General features: G+C 53.3%; 1 protein-coding gene across 2 annotated transcripts; it reads right to left on the bottom strand.

The window, feature by feature from the left end:
* Nucleotides 1–1,970: 1,970 nt before the first annotated feature.
* Nucleotides 1,971–10,418, bottom strand: STING1 (stimulator of interferon response cGAMP interactor 1). 2 transcript variants are annotated; one of them, XM_062587391.1, is made up of 7 exons: nt 10,267–10,418; nt 9,541–9,785; nt 8,716–8,896; nt 7,516–7,624; nt 7,122–7,360; nt 3,831–4,017; nt 1,971–3,087 (listed from the first exon to the last, which is right to left on the bottom strand). In XM_062587391.1, exons 2-7 carry the CDS (start codon nt 9,783–9,785, stop codon nt 2,918–2,920), a joined length of 1,131 nt encoding a protein of 376 aa, XP_062443375.1. In that variant the 5' UTR covers nt 10,267–10,418; the 3' UTR covers nt 1,971–2,917. The 2 variants fall into 2 exon arrangements, with proteins under 2 accessions (XP_062443375.1, XP_062443376.1); XM_062587392.1 differs by having other exon boundaries at nt 3,831–3,957.
* Nucleotides 10,419–17,988: the final 7,570 nt, after the last annotated feature.

The following is a 17,988-nucleotide window of genomic DNA, read 5'->3' as shown; positions in this document are numbered from 1 at the left end:
GCTGGCAGCAGCAGGAGCAGACCCTTTGGCTAGCAGCGTGGCTTCCCCTGGCAAAAGGCTGCGCTGACGAGTTTGCTCTGTGCTCGTGCCCACTGCTCTGTTTGTCCCCTGCTAGTACCGGCTGAGCTCATCAGCCAGCTCTGACTGCAGGTAGTGATGGCAAAGAGAAGTCCCTGTGTGTTTGAAGGAAGCAAGGAGCCAGGGAGAGGAAGGAGATGGTGTTCATACCCCCATGAGCTAAAGGTTGCTGCTTTAGCTCGACCCTTTCTAGACCTTGCAGGATCCCTGCAGGTGTTCAAGACACAAACCCGTGGGGACTGCAGTGGCACTGTCTTCACTGCTCGCACAACTGCTCTGGCTCTGTCCACGTTGCAGAGCTCAGCCCGGATGCTGTGCATGTATCTCCAGTTTCAGCATTTCCCCATGGGATTTGCTGTGCGTCCTCGGAAGCACTGTGCTGCTGCGAAGCAGGATGCTGGTGCGCAGCAGCAGGGCCAGTGGGAACTGCTGCTGGAAGTCCCAGTTGAAGCTGATGGTCCAACTGGGCAGCTCTCCAGACCTGCGCCTGTCCCCGCAAGGGTGGCCGTGTTGCCAGTGGCTCTTTCTCCCACTCTTGGGCACTTTGTGGGCTGCATTGGGACCATCTGCCTCTTTGCCCTCAAATGTGGGATCTCCCCAGGCAAGGCGCCTGAAGTCTTTCATTTCCCTACAATGTGCCCTGTCTTTGGGGAGACTGAGTTTATCTTCCTGCAGCAGCTTTGGGGTGACTGGAGGTGTTTGAGGGCAGGCCAAGGTCTGCATCTGCCTGCAGCTTTCCCTGTTTCCCCTGCTCGGCAGACACAGCACTGTGCACTTGGCACATCCTGGTGGCCTCGGCAAAGATGCCCAAATCCTGCGCAAACTAGCAGGCCCAGAGTAGCTGGCTCTTTGCAGCAGCCTTCGCTGTCGCAACCCCTCCCTTAGCAGCCCTTTCATCTGCCGTTTTTGTCTTGTGCACAGATGCAACACCCAGAGATTAAGCTGCAGATTAAGGTTTTACTGAATCCTGAAAAGGGTTCCAGCTCCCGGGCCCAGCGGCACTAACGTGTGGCCAAATCTCTTTTTGTCAGCTTGCTAGGCTGGAGGCAGGAAAGGCATCTCCCACCTCCTCCCCACGTGCACGAAAGATGGAGCCCAAATATTTGCTTGGGCTTGTTTGCTGGGAGGCAGCCGCTAGGTAAGAGCAGTTTCGTCCTGCGAAGAAAGAGTGGGGAGAGAAGGGGGCTGGGGCTGTTTCACAAGTGGCTTCCCAGAGAGACAAAGAAGCTGTGGCAGACCCATCTCTACACAGAGTGCCACCGGGGTGCAGAGGGTCTGCCCATCTCCAGGCCAGGAGAGCAGTGCCTGCCTGTGAGGACCAGCACACGCTGCCCTGCAGGGCCCATCAGGCTCACGGGCATCCCTGGAGCCTCATCATGCTGGCACTGAGCGAGGAGAAAGACGTGCAAGCGCTCACGGTACAGCGGCAAAAGGATTTGGGATCCTGAGTCACAAAACTCAGTGCTCTCAGCCATTTTGGAGCATATTCCCTTGGCAGGGATGGGCCTTCCCTGTTCTTCTGAGGAGCTGGGACATGTCCATGGGGTCAAAGCCCTCACCCTATATGCAGCTGTCTTTTTTGTCCCCTGGATCCTCCTCCTTCTCTAAATGCCCCATTCCCAGGCTGGTGCCCACTGATATGTGTCTCTACATGGCCATGGCTGGGGAGATGCTGGCCTAGGACAGCCAGCAGCCTTGGCTGAGGAGAAACACATCTGCAGGAAACCAGGCACAACCATGGCTGTCAAGCCTGGGGAAGAGAGGTGCTGGCCAAGCAAAGCCGCACACCCATGTCACCAGGGCAAAGCAGGACTGGCTCGTCTTCGCTCCAGCCACACAAGTGGCCAGAAGTGTTTGGGAAAAAGGAGGGTGACAAACAACATGACAATCAGTTCAGATAAAGTAAGTGAGCATTTCGGCAGGTATCTCTGCACGCAGTCCGGCGCTGGTGTGCATATACCAAACTTGACTTTTTCAGCTGCAAAGAGGAATCTGTCCCATCCCCTCAAACAGCCAGGCCAGAGCAGCAGGCAGGATTGCTAAAGCTGTTAGAGAAAGCCACAAAGCATGGCCAGGGCATCTGGCATGTAATTCACGCCTGCAAAAGCTCTTCTGTGGAGGGCATGGGACCGGTGAGGGCATAGAGGTCATCAGCAGGTGCTGCAGGCAGCTCTCAACACAGAATTACTGGAAGTAGCAAATGCAGGGAGAGCTCTCCTACTGCGGGACTGCAGTATGTCACACTTCCCCAGGCCTGACCTCTTTTTCCACTTCCAAATTGCATGTTGGTGGAAAGTAAAGACGTTATTGTGTAACTGCATAGTCGGTCCATCAGGCTGGAGGGCTCATGGAAGTCCTGCACATATTCCTTGTGCCTGCATAAGCGGTCAGATTAGCCACACCATGCAGCTTGGAGGTTTTGGGGACTGAACACACACATAAACACATGCAAGTGGGATTTCCAAAGGCCTGTCCAGCATCACATGATCTCCAAGGGCAGACTGCACGTTGTGCCCAAAATTTGGAATAATACAACATCCTCCAGAGGAAAATGCCTTATGCGATACAAGTCAAAGCAGATTAAAAAGGCCCAGATGAATTTATATGTACGAGAAATATATAACACTAAGGACAAATAAAATGGGAAGCAGGTCACAGGACTGTGGTTTGAGTCAGCTGTTTCCAGCAGACATGATCCCTGCGAGTTTATGGTGGTTAAAGTGTCTGGAAGAGGTTGGGGATCGCTGCTATGCAAGTGATTTGCTGCAAAAGAATGAGGTTTGGAGAAAGAGGACCAAAGCCCTGAGGCTGTGGTGTGGGGCTACACAGCACTGGTGCTTCAGAGGCAGTTGCTTCGCAGAGGCTGAGGCAGATCAGACTCGCTTATCTGGAGGTTGAGGTCTGTCGAGCAAAAGGTCCCATCGCACACAGTGTACTCCTCCTGACATTGCTGCTGGAGGTGCCGGAGAATCTCTCTGGACAAGAGGTGGGCCTCAGGTTCCCCTAACTCTGCAACAGGAGACAAAACCCACCTTTGTTGGTTTGGCCTGAGGAAGGGGTCTGGGCAGGGAGCATAGCCTCTGGGGGATTCCTCAACACACACAGAACTGACTCTGAAGTCAAAATACGGTTCTTGCCTCCCTGCTCCCCGCACCAGAAAAAGGAAAAGAAACATGAAATGCAAGAAAAGAGGTAAAATACAGGCACTGTGTGCTGGATTCCCAGCCGTGCTCGTTGTGATGGGAACTACCTTGCTGCATAGAAATGCTTCTTTCTCTGAGGGAGTGCTCTGAATTTGCTTTGAAAAATGACGAGATCCATTTCAGTGAGAATCCAAAGAGCTGTTTTCAAGCCCTGCTGCCCTGGCAGAGATGGGGAGATGGGAAATGAAAGGAAAAGGAGGAAAGCCACAGCATATATATCCTTCCCACTGCAAGGGATGGCTTTACAGTCCCAGCCATTTCTCCCAAGAAACTGAATGCTGATGGGAGCCAGTCCTTCCCCTGAAAGGCTGTTGTTGTATTTAGTGTTGGACAAGACATTCCTGCTGCCCCAGTGGCGAGGCCTGCTTGTCTCAGGTGCCCTTGAGGACTTGAGTAAGGACCAGCTCTGTCTGCATCCTCCTTGCTCCTTTCAGACCACCACCAGGAGGTCCTTCTGTGTTGGGAGACAGCCCCTTCCCCTGACATAGCAGAGTCCCCACCACGCCTGAACAGGGATATTAGCCAAGCACTGCATGGCTCTTTACTCACCCTCATATGCAATGAGCCGGTAGGTACCCGCACACTCCTTGGCACCTTGTAGGATCTCCTCCAAGGTCCTGTAGAAAAGCTTGGCCTGCTCCATGCGGTCCTCTCGGCTGAAGGCAGCACACTCATCCTGGGACATGGCGTAGAGAGACTGCAGTGGGGTAGCATACTCCACTGCACAGGGCCTGAGCTGCAGGGATGCAAGAGGAAGGCATGGGAGAAGTAGGACTGAGCCCCTTGGCCCAGTGGCTCCTTGGCCTGCTATGCGTCGGTGCTGCAAGCTGGGGCTGCCGGGACAGCGAAAGCAGAGCAGGCCATGGGGCTGTATAATGTCCAGTGGGACAAAGGGGGCTGGCACGACAGGGAGCCGGCTACCACCATGCCCTTGGCATAAGACAAACTCAGAGAGCACAGAGCAACCAGCTTTGCTGGTGCTCCAGAAGATGAACCCAAGCCATGATTCTGGGGGTGATTTTCCCCATGGAGTTTGAATCCTCATGAGACCTCCCTTCCCATTTCTGATCACACCTTCTTGGTAGCTCTTTCACTAGAGAAGGGGAACCGTGAGCATCCTTTGGAGAGCAGGAAGACAGAGAAGAGGGTGAACACTGGCAAGATAGATGTAAAGCTAGAAGGAGGCTAGCAAAAAAAAATGAGGAGGGATTTGTTAAAACTATAAAAATTCCTCATAAAATCAGTGTCAAATACATCAAAAGTAGAATCTTGCTAGGGAGTTAAGAAGGCTGACAGATGATCGAAGAGCACACAGAGCTTTCAAAAAGGCAGAGAAGTGACATTAATGCTTTGCCTCTGCAAATGGGGCAGCACAGGCAGATGCCTGCAAAGACCACCCCCAAGGAACTGTCTCAGCCCAAAGCAGCTGAGATGATGAAAGATGTCAGCCAGTTGCTTGGCCTTGCTTGTGTCCTTCTGGTGAGAAGAGCTGAGAACGGACTTCCAGAGGGTCCAGTCCACTAATCAGCTCGGAGGGTCGCAGGTGGGACATCAGCTTCTAGAAAGAGCCTTGGGAGGGAGCAGGTTACCAGCAAGTCTGACACTTATACAGGGTAAATTGGCAGAAGGATACTAAAAAGGAGAGGTAGAGGATCAGTGGGTAAATTCAGAGTAGTGGGAAGCACTACTGGCCTTGGAGTACAGTCACCCCAGTGGTAAGGGAGCAGGAGCATGCCCCAAAAATGGGAGCTGCCCATGCTGCATATTCACGAGTGAACCAGCAGCGAGTGGAGGTGACTGATTTTACTGATGACACAGTGGGCCAGGACAGGTCCGGGCTTCAGAGCTGCTGGAGCTTGCTTGGTACCAAGCGAGTCAGCAGGGATTGTCAGACAAAACACGGCATAAGTGTGTGCAGCATAATGGGAAAAAAACAGTGGTGCATGTACTTCCCCAGTAATGGGGAAGCCTTCCCTGTAGAAGAACACTGTAGAAAGAGGCCCTGGAGTCTCTGTAGCTGGGGCTCTGAAGGCAGCAGCTCAAAGCTGCCATCAAAAGGCAGATCAGGAAGAGCCATGCAAGAAGCACTGCTATACCACTGCTTCCATCTGTGGTTGTGCCAGCAGGGCTAACACGTGCACTCCCGCCCCAAGGGTGCAGGGGGCTGAGGCCAATTTGCCTGGAGTCACAGAAGGGGATGAAAGCAAAGGGAGTGCAGAGTAACTTAGGGCTCATCAACTTGGAAAACAAATAACTGGAGGAATGGGACAGAGTCTAATTAAATAATGAACAACATTGACATTTTCAAGCAGCTTTTTACAACAAAAGGAAATACTCATTCGCTCCATGGCAAGTGACACTAGGACCCTACATCTGCTTTTTTAAGGTTTTCTGCTGTTTTCCTGATTTAATACTATTCATGGAGCGGTTAAGTGGTAGATGAGGAGAGAGCAGTGGACGTTGTGTACCTTGACTTCAGCAAGGCTTTTAAACTGTCTCCCATAACATCCTCCTAGATAAGCTCAGGAAGTGGGGCTTAGATGAATGGACAGTGAGACAAATGGATTGAGAACTGGCTGAAAGGCAAAGCTCAGCGGGTCGTCAGCAGTGGCGTGGAGTCTGGTTGGAGGCCCGTGGCTAGTGGCGTCCCCCAGGGCTCAGTACTGGGTCCCATCCTGTTCAACTTCATCAATGACCTGGATTAGGGGACAGAGTGTCTCCTCAGCAAGTTTGCTGATGATACCAAGCTGGAAGGAGTGACTGATACACCAGAGGACTGTGCTGCCATTCAGAGAGACCTGGACAGGCTGGAGAGCTGGGCGGAGAGGAACCTCCTGAGGTTCAACAAGGGCAAGTGCAGAGTTCTGCACCTAGGGAAAAAATAATCCTCCGCACCAGTACAAGCTGGGGGCTGACCTGCTGGAGAGCAGCTCTTCAGAGAAGGACCTGGGAGTGCTGGTGGATGACAAGTTGACCATGAGCCAGCAATGTGCCCTTGCTGCCAGGAAGGCCAATGGTCTCCTGGTTTGCTTTAGGAAGAGTGTTGCCAGCAGGTCGAGGGAGGAGCTCCTGCTGCTCTACTCAGCCCTGAGGAGGCCTCATCTCGAGTACTGTGTCCAGTTCTGGGCTCCCCAGTACAAGAGAGACATGGAGCTACTGGAGAGAGTCCAGCATAGGGCTACGAAGATGATCAGAGGGCTGGAGCATCTGCCCTATGAGGAACGGCTGTGAGAGCTGGGCCTCTTCAGCCTGGGGAAGAGAAGACTGAGTGGGGATCTTATCAATGTGTACAAGTACCTGAAGGGAGGGTGTCAAGGGGACGGGGACAAACTCTTTTCAGTTTCATGTCCCACAGGACAAGAAGCAGTGGACAAAAATTGAAGCACAGGAAGTTCCACCTGAACGTGAGGTGGAATTTCTTCACTGTGAGAGTGACAGAGCACTGGAAGAGGTTGCCCAGAGAGGTTGTGGAGTCTCCTTCTCTGGAGATATTCAAGGCCCGCTTGGATGCAATCCTGTCTAACATGCTCTAGGTGACCCTGCTGAGCACGGGGGTTGGACTAGATGATCTCCAGAGGTCCCTTTCAACCTTACTGATTCTATGATTCTATGAAGTGATACTAATCCCCCTGAAAAGGCTGAGTCTGAGAGTATGTAGCCAGGAGGAAGGAGTGTAGATGGCAGTCATGGACAGACCTCCCCACCTTACAGAAGACTGCTGGAAGCTGAAACCATCTAATAGGAGAGGGGTCACTGTCCTGTCACTGCTGGAACAGGACCTGAGGCCAGAAAGATCTTTGGGCTGATGCATGCTGACTGCTCTCGTGACGCTTAGTATACCTTGTTGTCTTCATCCTTGATCATGTAGAGGCTGTGTTTGTAGACTCTTCTTTTTGTGCCAGCTCGGGTCAGGGTTGTTTCGGGGAGGTCCATCAGGTACTGGATGTTGTTGTCAGCTTTCTCTAAGTTGTCATAGATGTCACAGCTCAGAGGAATCAAGATGTGGAGCTTCCAGGTCTCCCTGTGTGCCAGCACATTGGGATTGGCTCTGCTGAATTTCTCCATTGACTCTTTCAGGCCTGGTGGAAGAGAATTGGGAAGAGGTGCCTGGGGTGAGAACAGCTGCTCTCTAGTTTGCTCCCCATTTCCCTGCTAACACTGTAAAAGTGGGAGGATTGATATTAGGAGCTATTTCTATCTGTAGGAGTGATAGCGCAGGGAAACAGCTACGTACGTGGCAGAACTATTTTTAGGTACCCAACATAATAAGACCAGGCGAGCCCGTGAGCGACGTTCTGCTTGGACCGCTCAGACATCTCGGATATTTCCACAGCTGAGGGCTTCTGTGGAGGGAAGAAAAGAAAATACTGGTGATGAAAGTGACTGCTTGGGCTCTTCTGCAACAGCTGGCTTCCCTATGGGACTAGAGAGAGGCTGTCATCTCAAAAAAGCTCTGGAGGGAGAGCAATCCTGCTTCTCCTGTCCATGGCCACACCTGGCGGAGAGGCCAAGAGCCCTCATTGACCCATGCAGCTCAGCTGACCCGCTGTGGCAGCCCAGTGCCCGCCTCCTTCCCGCAGATGAGGAAGCTGATGCTGGAGTGAGCCTTCTGGCTGTATCATCAGTAGTGATCACGTGTGCTAGTGCAACTTGCACGTCTGCCCGGTGCTCACAGCACTCAGGAGGAGGCACCCAAACATCTACCGGACACCTTCTCCAGTAGGGATGGTGGGAATTCCAGGACCACTGGTGGCCCCTGCCTGCTTTATGTGTTCATGTAATGGGAATTGTTCAAAGCCCTTAGGCACCTAAAGGCTTTGCTCCCCAAAACACCTTTCTGTAGCCTGGGTGATCTCTTTCCCCCCCAGGCTCTGCCAGGGTAAAGCACAGCGAGGCTTCTGCGAGGCTGCAGATGTGCTGTGCAGCGCAAGCGTGGCTCTGCCGCACGCCTGCTAATTAACCCTTGGGAGACTGTGCAAGCTGCCTCCCCTCCCCAAGCACTAGCTTGACTGACATGTTTAAAAATACCCATGTTTTCATCTCAGTTGGGCTCTGCCTGTGCTGGGGCTGCTGCCAGCGCCCCAGGGCGGCTGTGCTCATTAAAAGTCTGCCTGAGTGCGGGTGGTTACCTGGCCCTCCTGCCAGGACGCACAGCAACACCGGGCCGAGGAGATCAGCTCTTCAGGGTCGAGCTAATCAGATGGTTTCTCCTGCAGCAGGGCCCCGAGGTGGCTGGGCGGCTGCAGCGGCGCTGCATGCAGGTGGGCTGCACGCCTCACTGGCCAGCGAGGGGCCAAGCAGAGCTGGGCTGGGTGCCCCTGCAGCCCTGCCACTGCTGTGCCCTCTGCCCAGGGATCGCCTGCACACCCCTGTCCCCCCTGTAACAACCACTGCCTGTGAAGGGTGGCCAGGCTGGAGGTCGTTGACGCCTTACATGGAGACCGAAGGTGAGGATCAGGAGCTGGCAGAAGCAGGCCAGGCCCAGGTGGAGGCCGAGCGGCTGCCCATCTTCATCGAGAAGAGCCACGTAGGCTGAGCCGCAGACAAGCAGCAGGGTCACGTGCCAGTGCAGGGGGAGGCAGGCGCTCAGGGCCCTCCGGAAGCTGCCGCCATGCCTGGGTGGGAGAGGGACACAGGTAACACGCTGGCGCCCTCCCACCTGCCCTCCCCAGACCCTGTGGCATGCCGCTGGGGCTGGGGTGTGCTGCCCGGGGCATGCTCCCACCTCCCTGCCAATGCTGCCTGTCTCCCTGAGCAGAAGGGAGCCCCAGGGGCAGGCTGCCTCTGCTTGGAGCACCCTGGGGTGCCCTCCGCTGGGACAGGCCATGGGTCTTGTGCAGCACCTGCTGGTCTCAGAGAGGAGCAGACGCAATGGTGCCCTGGACAGCAACAGACCCATTATCACCAAAAGCCCTGTGCCCTCAGGCACCTGAAGTTAGAAGAAGACTGGGAGCTGAGATTTATTTCCCAGACATCACAGACAAAAAGCAAAATGGGGAGGTACAGCTTAGATGGGAGGGACAGGTCCATAGACACAAGGGGGAACTGGGCGGGCAGGAGAGGGGGAGAGGAGGAGGAGGAAGAGCTGAGAGATCAGTGAGGCTGATGGAGAGCAGCATGTGCTGCCAGAGGATGACAGTGTCGGTGTGAAGGGCATGCATGGGGACAGAGCAGGAGCAGATCTCCACAGGCAGCTATGGTCTTGGCTCTGGGGTGGCCTCACAAGCCCAGCAGACAGCCCCCCTCCACGCTGGCTCACCTGGTTTCAAGGTGGAAGATCTCCTCTGCAAGATAGGAAATGCCCTTGAGCAGTGCCCCGATCTGGAGGGCTGCAAAGTGGGCGGTGAGGATGCGGGCGGTGTGCACCAGGGACTCCCTGGTGAGGTACAGCGCTGCAGCACACAGGGCCAGGAGAACATATGTGGCACGCTGTGCTCGCCCCTCCCTGGCCTTAGGGATTAGTGGGGCAGCAGGGTTGGGAGGTGTCCTCGATTCGTGAGCCATCTGCAGCAGAGAGGGGTGTCAGCAGTGCCCATTGTGCCCCAGTATCAACAACAGCACCTTGGTGAGCGTGCGCAGCCAGAGGTCACCGAGCACTCCAAAAAGTGCAATAAAGTTATCCTTTCCCTTGCCCTGCTCCTGAAACGCAGCCACCTTTGGGGAAGAGCCTGCATGTCCTGAGCAGGGCCACCTCAGGGCTGCAAACACAGCGCTGTCCGGGGGGCCTGCCCCAGTCCTGGACTCACAAATTAGCCCCCCAAGACCCACCAATTCTATCTCACTTTCCTGGCATGGGCAGAGATGGCACCAGAGCTGCCCAATACTCCTCTGGGCCACTGACCCCCATCGGCTGCCCCCTGCATGCCCAAATGGGTTGGCAAGCGAGATCCTGGCTGCCGGTCCCACTCCCAAATCAGTGCCAGTCCCACACCGGCTCTTACCGCTCTGTACCTGTGGGGGCCGTTGCTTCTCTTGCAGCACTCACCTGAGCAATTAACAGCCACAACCACAGACGCTGCCTGGGTTTCTTGTGCTGCAGTTAATGAGTTCGAGCTCCAGCCCAGACACCTGCAGCCTCTGGCTCTTTTTGGAGGCTGCTGCTGTGGCCAGTGTCTCCGAGCCTCTGTGCTATACCGATTTCTGGCACCAAGGGAGGGGCTGCATGAGTCTCAGCAGCTCTGCGCAGAAGAAAATGAAAATGAAAATGAAAATGGAAGGAGTTACCCGCAGCTGCAGGCCGTGCAGATGGCACTGTAGCTCTCCCACACTGGGCACTCACAAGTTCTCTAGGAAGGAAGGAAATCCAGACACTGGGCAGGGCAGGGGAATTTCCCAGGGCTCAACATCCAGGAGTTCACCTTTCCAAACAGCCTCAACATACCAATCAGCTCATAAAGGGGCTAAATCAAGCAAGAATGAAAAAGGAAACCAGAAACCTTGGATTTGTTAAGCACAGTAGGTTTCCAGGTGTGAGCTGGACCTTGGAAGAAGTAGATTCCTTTTGGCAAACAGCCTGGAAGGAGGGTGGTGCACAGCTACCTGGACCCATAGAGCTTCAGGAGACAGCAATGCACCTGGACACCAGCAGCACAGCAGGGGTACACCACAGCTGGGCCCTTGCTGGTGAGGCTGCTCCCTCCACCAGTATCACTATCCCGCTCAGCTGCTGGCCTCTTGGGAGGGATGGGGAGGCATTGCCTAGGTGGGCAGCAGTGAACCTGGGAGAGCCAAAGCTCAACTGGAGTGGGAACCAGTGGGAACCAGTGAGGGCTGTGAACAACAAGGAGAGATCCTAGAGGTACATTGGCAATAGAAGGAAGGCTAAGGGACATGTGGTCTGCTGCTCACTGCAGTAAGGGTCTAAGCAACCATGGATGAAGAAAAGCCTGAGGTACTCAAGGCCTTCTTTGACCCAGTTTTTACTACTGAGGTTTGCCCTCAAGCCTCCTAGTTCCCTGGTCCTAGCAGCAGAGCCTGCCAGAGGCATTACCTGCACAAGAAGATTGACTTAGAGTGCACTGAGCTAGCTGGACACACAAAAGTTCAAGGGTCCTGGTGGGATGCACCCAAAGGTACAAAGGGAGTTGGCTGCTGCCATTGCAAGGCTGCTTTCCCATCTCTTCAGAAGGTCATAGCAATCCTGATGAATGGGAAAAGGCAAACGTCACACTCAACTTCAAACAAGACAAAAAGGAGGACCTGGTGAACTACAGCCTGCTCAGCCTCACCTCAGTCCCAGGGAAGGTAACGAAGTAAATCCTTCGGGCAGCCAGCTCAAGTGCCTGAAGGACAAATAGGGCAGTAGGAACAGCCAGTGGGGATTTACCAAGGGCAAATTGAGCCTGAGTAACCTGATTACCCCCTACAAGACACATAGCCATGTGGCTAAGGGAAGAACTGTGGCTTACCCTGACTTCAGCAAAGCCTTCAGTATGGTCTCCCATATTCACCTCATAGCCAGACTGGGGAATATGGACTAGATAAGTGAATGTCCAGACTGTGCTCTGGGTGAGCTTTCTTTCTGGCCATGAACGCCCATGGAAGCAGGGAGACTGGCAAGAAACTCTTGCAGACCCAAAGACTGGCAAGCACCTTGCTGAGAGGTCTAAGAAGGCTGCAGCAGGCACCCAGCACAAGATCTTGATCCAGACCTGCCTACAGGTCACATTTAATTCAAGCATTTGCAAAACAAAAGGGTGGGAGGAAGGAATAAATGCACTGAGAGACTGATGTTGTGCCATCTGTGCTTTTCTCAAGGTCGAGGAGCCTTGTTTTATTAGTACCTTAGAAAACCCAACAAACCTGCTTTACAGGACATTTGACTTGTTTTCCTAGTCTGGGGAGAGCTTGCTGCTCTAGTCTAAGTCCAGGTTTCCTCTTCAACATAAAGGCTGGCGAAAACATCACACAAGTCACTCCCTCTTCTGGCCTTGAGCTGTCCCTGTCTGCTGGGCCTGCGTGGGCCACCTCTGCCTGGTTCGCTGACCATCTCTGGCTGGCTCTCACGGTGTGCCAGAGCAGCCAGCCTGTCGGGCCCTTGCTGAAGCAGGCTACCCTGCATTCCATCTCCTGTCTTCTACTGGGGCCTCTCTTAGCAGCTGGATTGCATTCCCAAGCGTGGAGTCTGGCCACCTTTCAGTTTTACCTTCGGAGCACAAATGCATGCATTATTTCTGTCCCTTTCACTTTTGCTTTGAGCCAGCATGTGCCCCACAGCCCCAGACCTGCTGCTAACAGAGCTGTTGCCAGGGTACTAATTGCAATAAAAGAGCAGCATGAAAGAGCCATTTTGACTGCTGCAGGCTGCAGAAGCTCACAAGACTAGAGAGAGATGAGGATCAGAGCAAAGAGCAATTGCATCCACAGCTCACAGGCCGGTTGCAGAACTGGACAAAAGCTGGGTGAGCAACTTCTGTCCTGGCTCCTGAGAATTGACCTGTGACAGCGGAGAGAGGATGCTGCTTGCAGCATAAAGAACTCAGCTTGGCATTTTTTCCTGGGAATTTCAGCAGTCTGTATGCATTCATAGCCCCTCTCCCAGTCACTGCTCCTAGGGTCTCAACCCACTTTGCATCACCTCCACCCCACTTTGTACCTGAACAAGTTCTGTTCTCCTGGCCACCATGGCCTTTGCGGGCTCTCGGCCATGCTGCTTGTGGTGCACAGCTTGGAGCAGAGCTGTAGTGCTAGGTCCAAGAGCCAAGTCTAGGCTCTGTGAACAGCGTCTGAATATCTCCAATGGACACCACAACATCTCAGCTGGCCTCCCTGTAAATCAGTGTTGGCAACCCCAGCCCTTGCCTCCTGCATGATGGAGCTTGCTGATGTGTGCTGGTCTCTCCCCACTGACTCCCACGACAGGTAGCTACTCAGGATGAGTGAGCCAACCCTCAGACAGCTGCTAGGTAAGACACAGGTCGCCGTGGGTTTCCTGTTGGCTTCATTTCTTTTACCCAGGTGAGTCACTTTCTCAAGGTCTCTGTGTGATGTCCTGTTTAGACCCAGATGTTAGTTACTGTCTCTGCGCATGCAGTGTTAGGAATCTAGTAGACTTGCCTTCATCAGTCATACTCTTCTCCACGGGCTTAATTAGCCCTGCAGGGCAGAGCAAGCTCTCCGGATCAGGCCTCTCCAGCTGCTGCACTGCAAACCCTCTGGCTACTCCGGAGCCTCCCTGCTCCGGACCTGGGGAACACAACATTGCCCCATACCTTGGCACAACTAGCAAGAAGCAAGCACTGAAGTTGCCAGTGTTTTCCTCTCTGAGCTTTTGCTTTAGTTGATATGTTACATTTCCAGGCTGTGCCTTGTTTGGTAGCAAGCAGTAGGCAGGCTGGCCTCTTCTTATAATTGTGTTTCCATAAGCTTGGGAGTTGATTAAAGTTCCCTCTTTCAGTACTTGCTGTTATTCACTCAGTGAGAGGAAACAGGAAGCCACCTATTATGCCAAAAGATTTTACTGATATATAAAAAAACCCAGCAAGCAATCTCCCCAAATCAAAGTAATGGCACTTCCAAACAGGCTAGTGCTGAGAGCTCTGTTTGAGATTTAACTGGGCAAAGAAATCAAACTATAAAATGCACCCACACTGCAGAGCCCATTGAGATTAGAAGTTTCTCATCCCAGAGATTTTTAAAAAGAATACTGTGACAGGCACTACAAACCATTCATATCATAGAATCATAGGATCATAGAATCAGTAAGATTGTAAGGGACCTCTGGAGATCATCTAGTCCAACTCCCTGCTCAAGCAGGGTCATCTAGAGCATGCTGCCCAAGACTCTGTCCAGATGGCTATTGAATATCTCCAAGGAAGGAGACTCCACAACATCTTTGGCAACCTGTTCCAGTGCTCAGTCACCCTCAAAGGACAGAACTTTTTCTTTCTCTTCAGAAGAAACTTCCTGTGAAACAGTTTGTGCCCATTGCCTCTCATCGTCTGACACTGGACACCACTGAAAAGAGTCTAGCCTCATCCTCTTTACACTTATTTAAACACATTGATAAGATTCCCCCCCACACCCAGTTTTCTCTTCTCCAGGCTAAACAGACCCAGTTCTTACAGCCTCTCCTCATATGGGAGATGCTATAGCCTCTTAATCATCTCAGTGGCCCTTCACTGGGCTCACACGAGCAGCTTCATGTCTCTCCTATACTGTTGAGCCCAGAGCTGGACCTAGTACTCCAGGCGTGGCCTCACCAGGGCAGAGTAGAGGGGAAGGATCACCTCCCTCGAACTGCTGGCAATGCTCTTCCTAATGCAGGCCAGGATACTATTAGTCGTTGCCACAAGGGCACATTGCTGGCTCATGGTCAACCTGGTGTCTGCCAGGACCTCTAGGTTCTTCTCTTCAGAGCTGCTTTCCCCCAGCACTTAGTGGTACATGGTTCCTCCACATCAGCCCCCGGCATGTAATGGTGTATGCTGAATAGCTTGGGCTTACTAGTCCTGGACCAGCATCCACTTCTGCACTCTTGTGAGTGGAGTGAGACAAAGTCAAAGCAGCACTGCAGCTGGGTGTTATCTGGATCCATGTTTTCCATGGCCTAGGGCTCTACAACATCCCTCTGATCAGCTGCTCTCCCTATATGCACTTGGTTAGCAATGTGGGAGCTCATGGTCCAACTTCCCACTTTTGGGAGCAAGACATTCAGCTGAGTTGGCCCACAATACAAGATGGACTGGTTTCTAGAAGGGCCTTGGTGTACTGATCGGGGCAGGAAATGGGGTCAGCCCCACTTAGCATCACAATGCTATGGGTGTGTGCCTGTAGGCCAGGTGGAGAGCTGTAGCCAGGACTTGGTTTAGCCAGTGAAGAGTCTTGGTTAAAAGTCTGAGAATTTGTGATAACCTGGAAAGAGAATGCAAAAATCCCACCAGGACAGGAGGTGAAATCCCTTGTGTGTAGAGAGATGCTATGAATTTGCTCTGGCCTGCATTAGGAAGAGCATTGCCAGCAGTTCGAGGGAGGTGATCCTTCCCCTCTATTCTGCCCTGGTGAGGCCACGCCTGGAGTACTAGGTCCAGCTCTGGGCTCAACAGTATAGGAGAGACATGAAGCTGCTCGTGTGAGCCCAGTGAAGGGCCACTGAGATGATTAAGAGGCTATAGCATCTCCCATATGAGGAGAGGCTGTAAGAACTGGGTCTGTTTAGCCTGGAGAAGAGAAAACTGGGTGTGGGGGGGGGGAAATCTTATCAATGTGTTTAAATAAGCTCCTGATCTCTGGAGACTTGGCAGACCTGTGTGTCTGGAGAGTAGAGGGCTCAGCATGCTGCTCCCCAACCCAACTGGGCTCTTCACAGTCCAGGATGTCCTGGTGCATCCTTCTAAGCTTCCTAGGGGAAGAATATGGAGGCAGCAGCACGCAGCAGAGCACAGCCGGAGCAATGCTGTTGCAGGCTGGGGCATGCCTTGGTGGCATGAACTACTGGCGCTAAGACCTCCCAAGTCCAATCAGGGTAGCCTAGAGACCCAAGCAGGAGGTGCCAGTGTGTTCCACTGTGCTCTTCAGCCAAAGGTCTAGGTCAGGGTCACGGCATGGCTCTTGCAGTCCCACCTTCTGGAGGTCCTCCAGCCCTGACCTCCCACTGCCTTCCCCTTGGCATGGAGGGGCCACATTCCTGGAGCAGGCACTGGGCTGCCACTGGGCCGTGTGGTGCTGCATGGCAAAATGAAACATCCCAGGGTGCCTGGTGCAGCAGATTGGGGGCTTGCAGTGTCCCTTTGACAGCACCTTGTGCAGATAATGCTGGGGAGCAACAGAGAAATGTTGCCTCCTAGCTGCAGATGTACATAGTCCTGGCGGGGCCAAGGGCACATATGAAGTTTGTCAGCTCACATCTAGGCCTGGACACTGGCTTTGCATCCATGTGGCTTTTTGGGCTGCTCTGTGGTACAAGGTGCATTAGCTGCTTCAGTATATTGGCCCTGGTCAACAGCAACTGGCAGAAGACAAAAAAGGGATTTTCTTGCTTTCCCCTTAAAATGCAGCTGCTTTGAGAAACAAGGAGGACAGAGCTGCTGCCTGCTCTGGGGCTGCTTTGTGCATGGAGGCTGCAGTTTAGGGGAACAAAGGGTGCTCAGTGCCCTGGCTTGGAGGGCTGCAGACCTGCAGCAGAGGGTTGATGCTATCAACCAGGGATGCTGCCAAGAGGGAGCACAGCCAAGGAATGGGCTCCATGTGCTAAGAACTGTCATGTACAGAGGGATGGTAGCCCCCTCCCAGCTTATATGGGGAGACCAGGGATGGAGTGGGCAGAATAGGCTGCAGTGAAGGCTCTGTGCTGTGCTCTCAGCCCCTGGCACAGCAGGCTCCCCAGGGCTGCTGTGGGGCACTGGGCTGAAAGCAGGGAGGAAACACTGCCTGCACTGGGCAGGGGCCTGGCAGCGTGAGGAGCAAGGTGCACTGGGAAGCTGGGCCTGGCTGCTGGCCTTGTGGGAGGCTGGAGTCTGATAGGAGAAGGCCCTGGATATACGTAGTGCCTCCCCAACCAAAAGCCAGTCCAGGAGCACAATGTCTTCCCTAGTATCTTCCAGGTAAAGGACTGCTTCTGGGGCAGGCAGGACAGCAGCAGGCCTAACATAGCCTGTTCCTGCTGCAGGATGGGCACTGCAGCATCAGCTTGCTCACTCCCCCTTTTTTGTGTCATGTGCTGTTGCCCTGCAAAAGCCAACAGAGCTGTTGGCTTCAGCCCTGTGACAGCCTTACACAGGGGATGCCTGCAGGGACAGAAGTCAGATGCTAGACTGCTGTTACAAGCAGCTTCTGGTCCTTTGGCTCAAAAGTGCTGCAGTTGAGTCTGTTGTTTTAGTACTGCAATTGCAATGCCAATGTACGCTCAGGGATCCTGCTCACTGCTGGTGGTTGCTTTATGGCCCACCTTGGGAAAAATACAGCACTTTGTTATATGCTGCGTTGTACTGGGCTGTGAACTGGATCAGTTCCTTGGATGCACTGAGGAGCCTTTGCTGTGCTGAGTTAAATCTTGCAGAGAGAAGAGACCTGCTTCCTCCAGTCCTCAAACACCCATTGTGTCTCACTTCATCAGCAGAGTGGTTTTGTTGCAGGGCAAAAGAGGTCACAGTCGGATGAGCTGCAGAGGTATAGGGGCCAAAGGAATTGGTAAACGCCCCCTCTGTCTCCAGATTACATGGGGGTCTTGATCTTTGCTCACAGAGTGTACCTGGGCATGGGATACCTTTCCAAGAATGCAACCAACTTGAAGGATCCTTTGCCTCACCCCAACCTCAGGCTGTGATCCCTCATCGATGCTGAATTTAAAATGCTGATGGCAGCCTGAACCGTGCCTCTGGTTCTGGCTCTGGCTCTGCCTGCCACATGGCCCTTATCTATTAAGGTTCTTCCTTCCTTTGTGGCACTGAAACTTGTTGCCTGACAGTTTTTATCCATTTAATAAGCATCATTGGATTTCTTACCTGTGATTTATTCAGTCTTCTTTTGTTCTCCTGTAAACTGCCAGTGCCTGCAGTATCCTGTGGCAAAGAGCTCCCAGTTGCATGTTAGCTCCTTTTGCTTGTTTTGAAGCAGTCCTGGGCTAGCATTGTCTGGGATGCCCCTGTTGTTGTCCCGGGAGAAACAGGGACAGCCAGCCAGTCCCTGTATCCATCCACAGATCACTCACGGTTTCACAACTCAGCCATTTCTTTACCAGGCTGAAGCATTTCAGCTACTCACTCATTCT

This window comes from Rhea pennata, chromosome 14, assembly GCF_028389875.1.
Source record: "Rhea pennata isolate bPtePen1 chromosome 14, bPtePen1.pri, whole genome shotgun sequence".
Lineage (NCBI taxonomy): Eukaryota > Metazoa > Chordata > Aves > Rheiformes > Rheidae > Rhea > Rhea pennata.
Note: the sequence above shows the minus strand (reverse complement) of the source record. Positions and strands in the feature narration are given on the sequence as shown.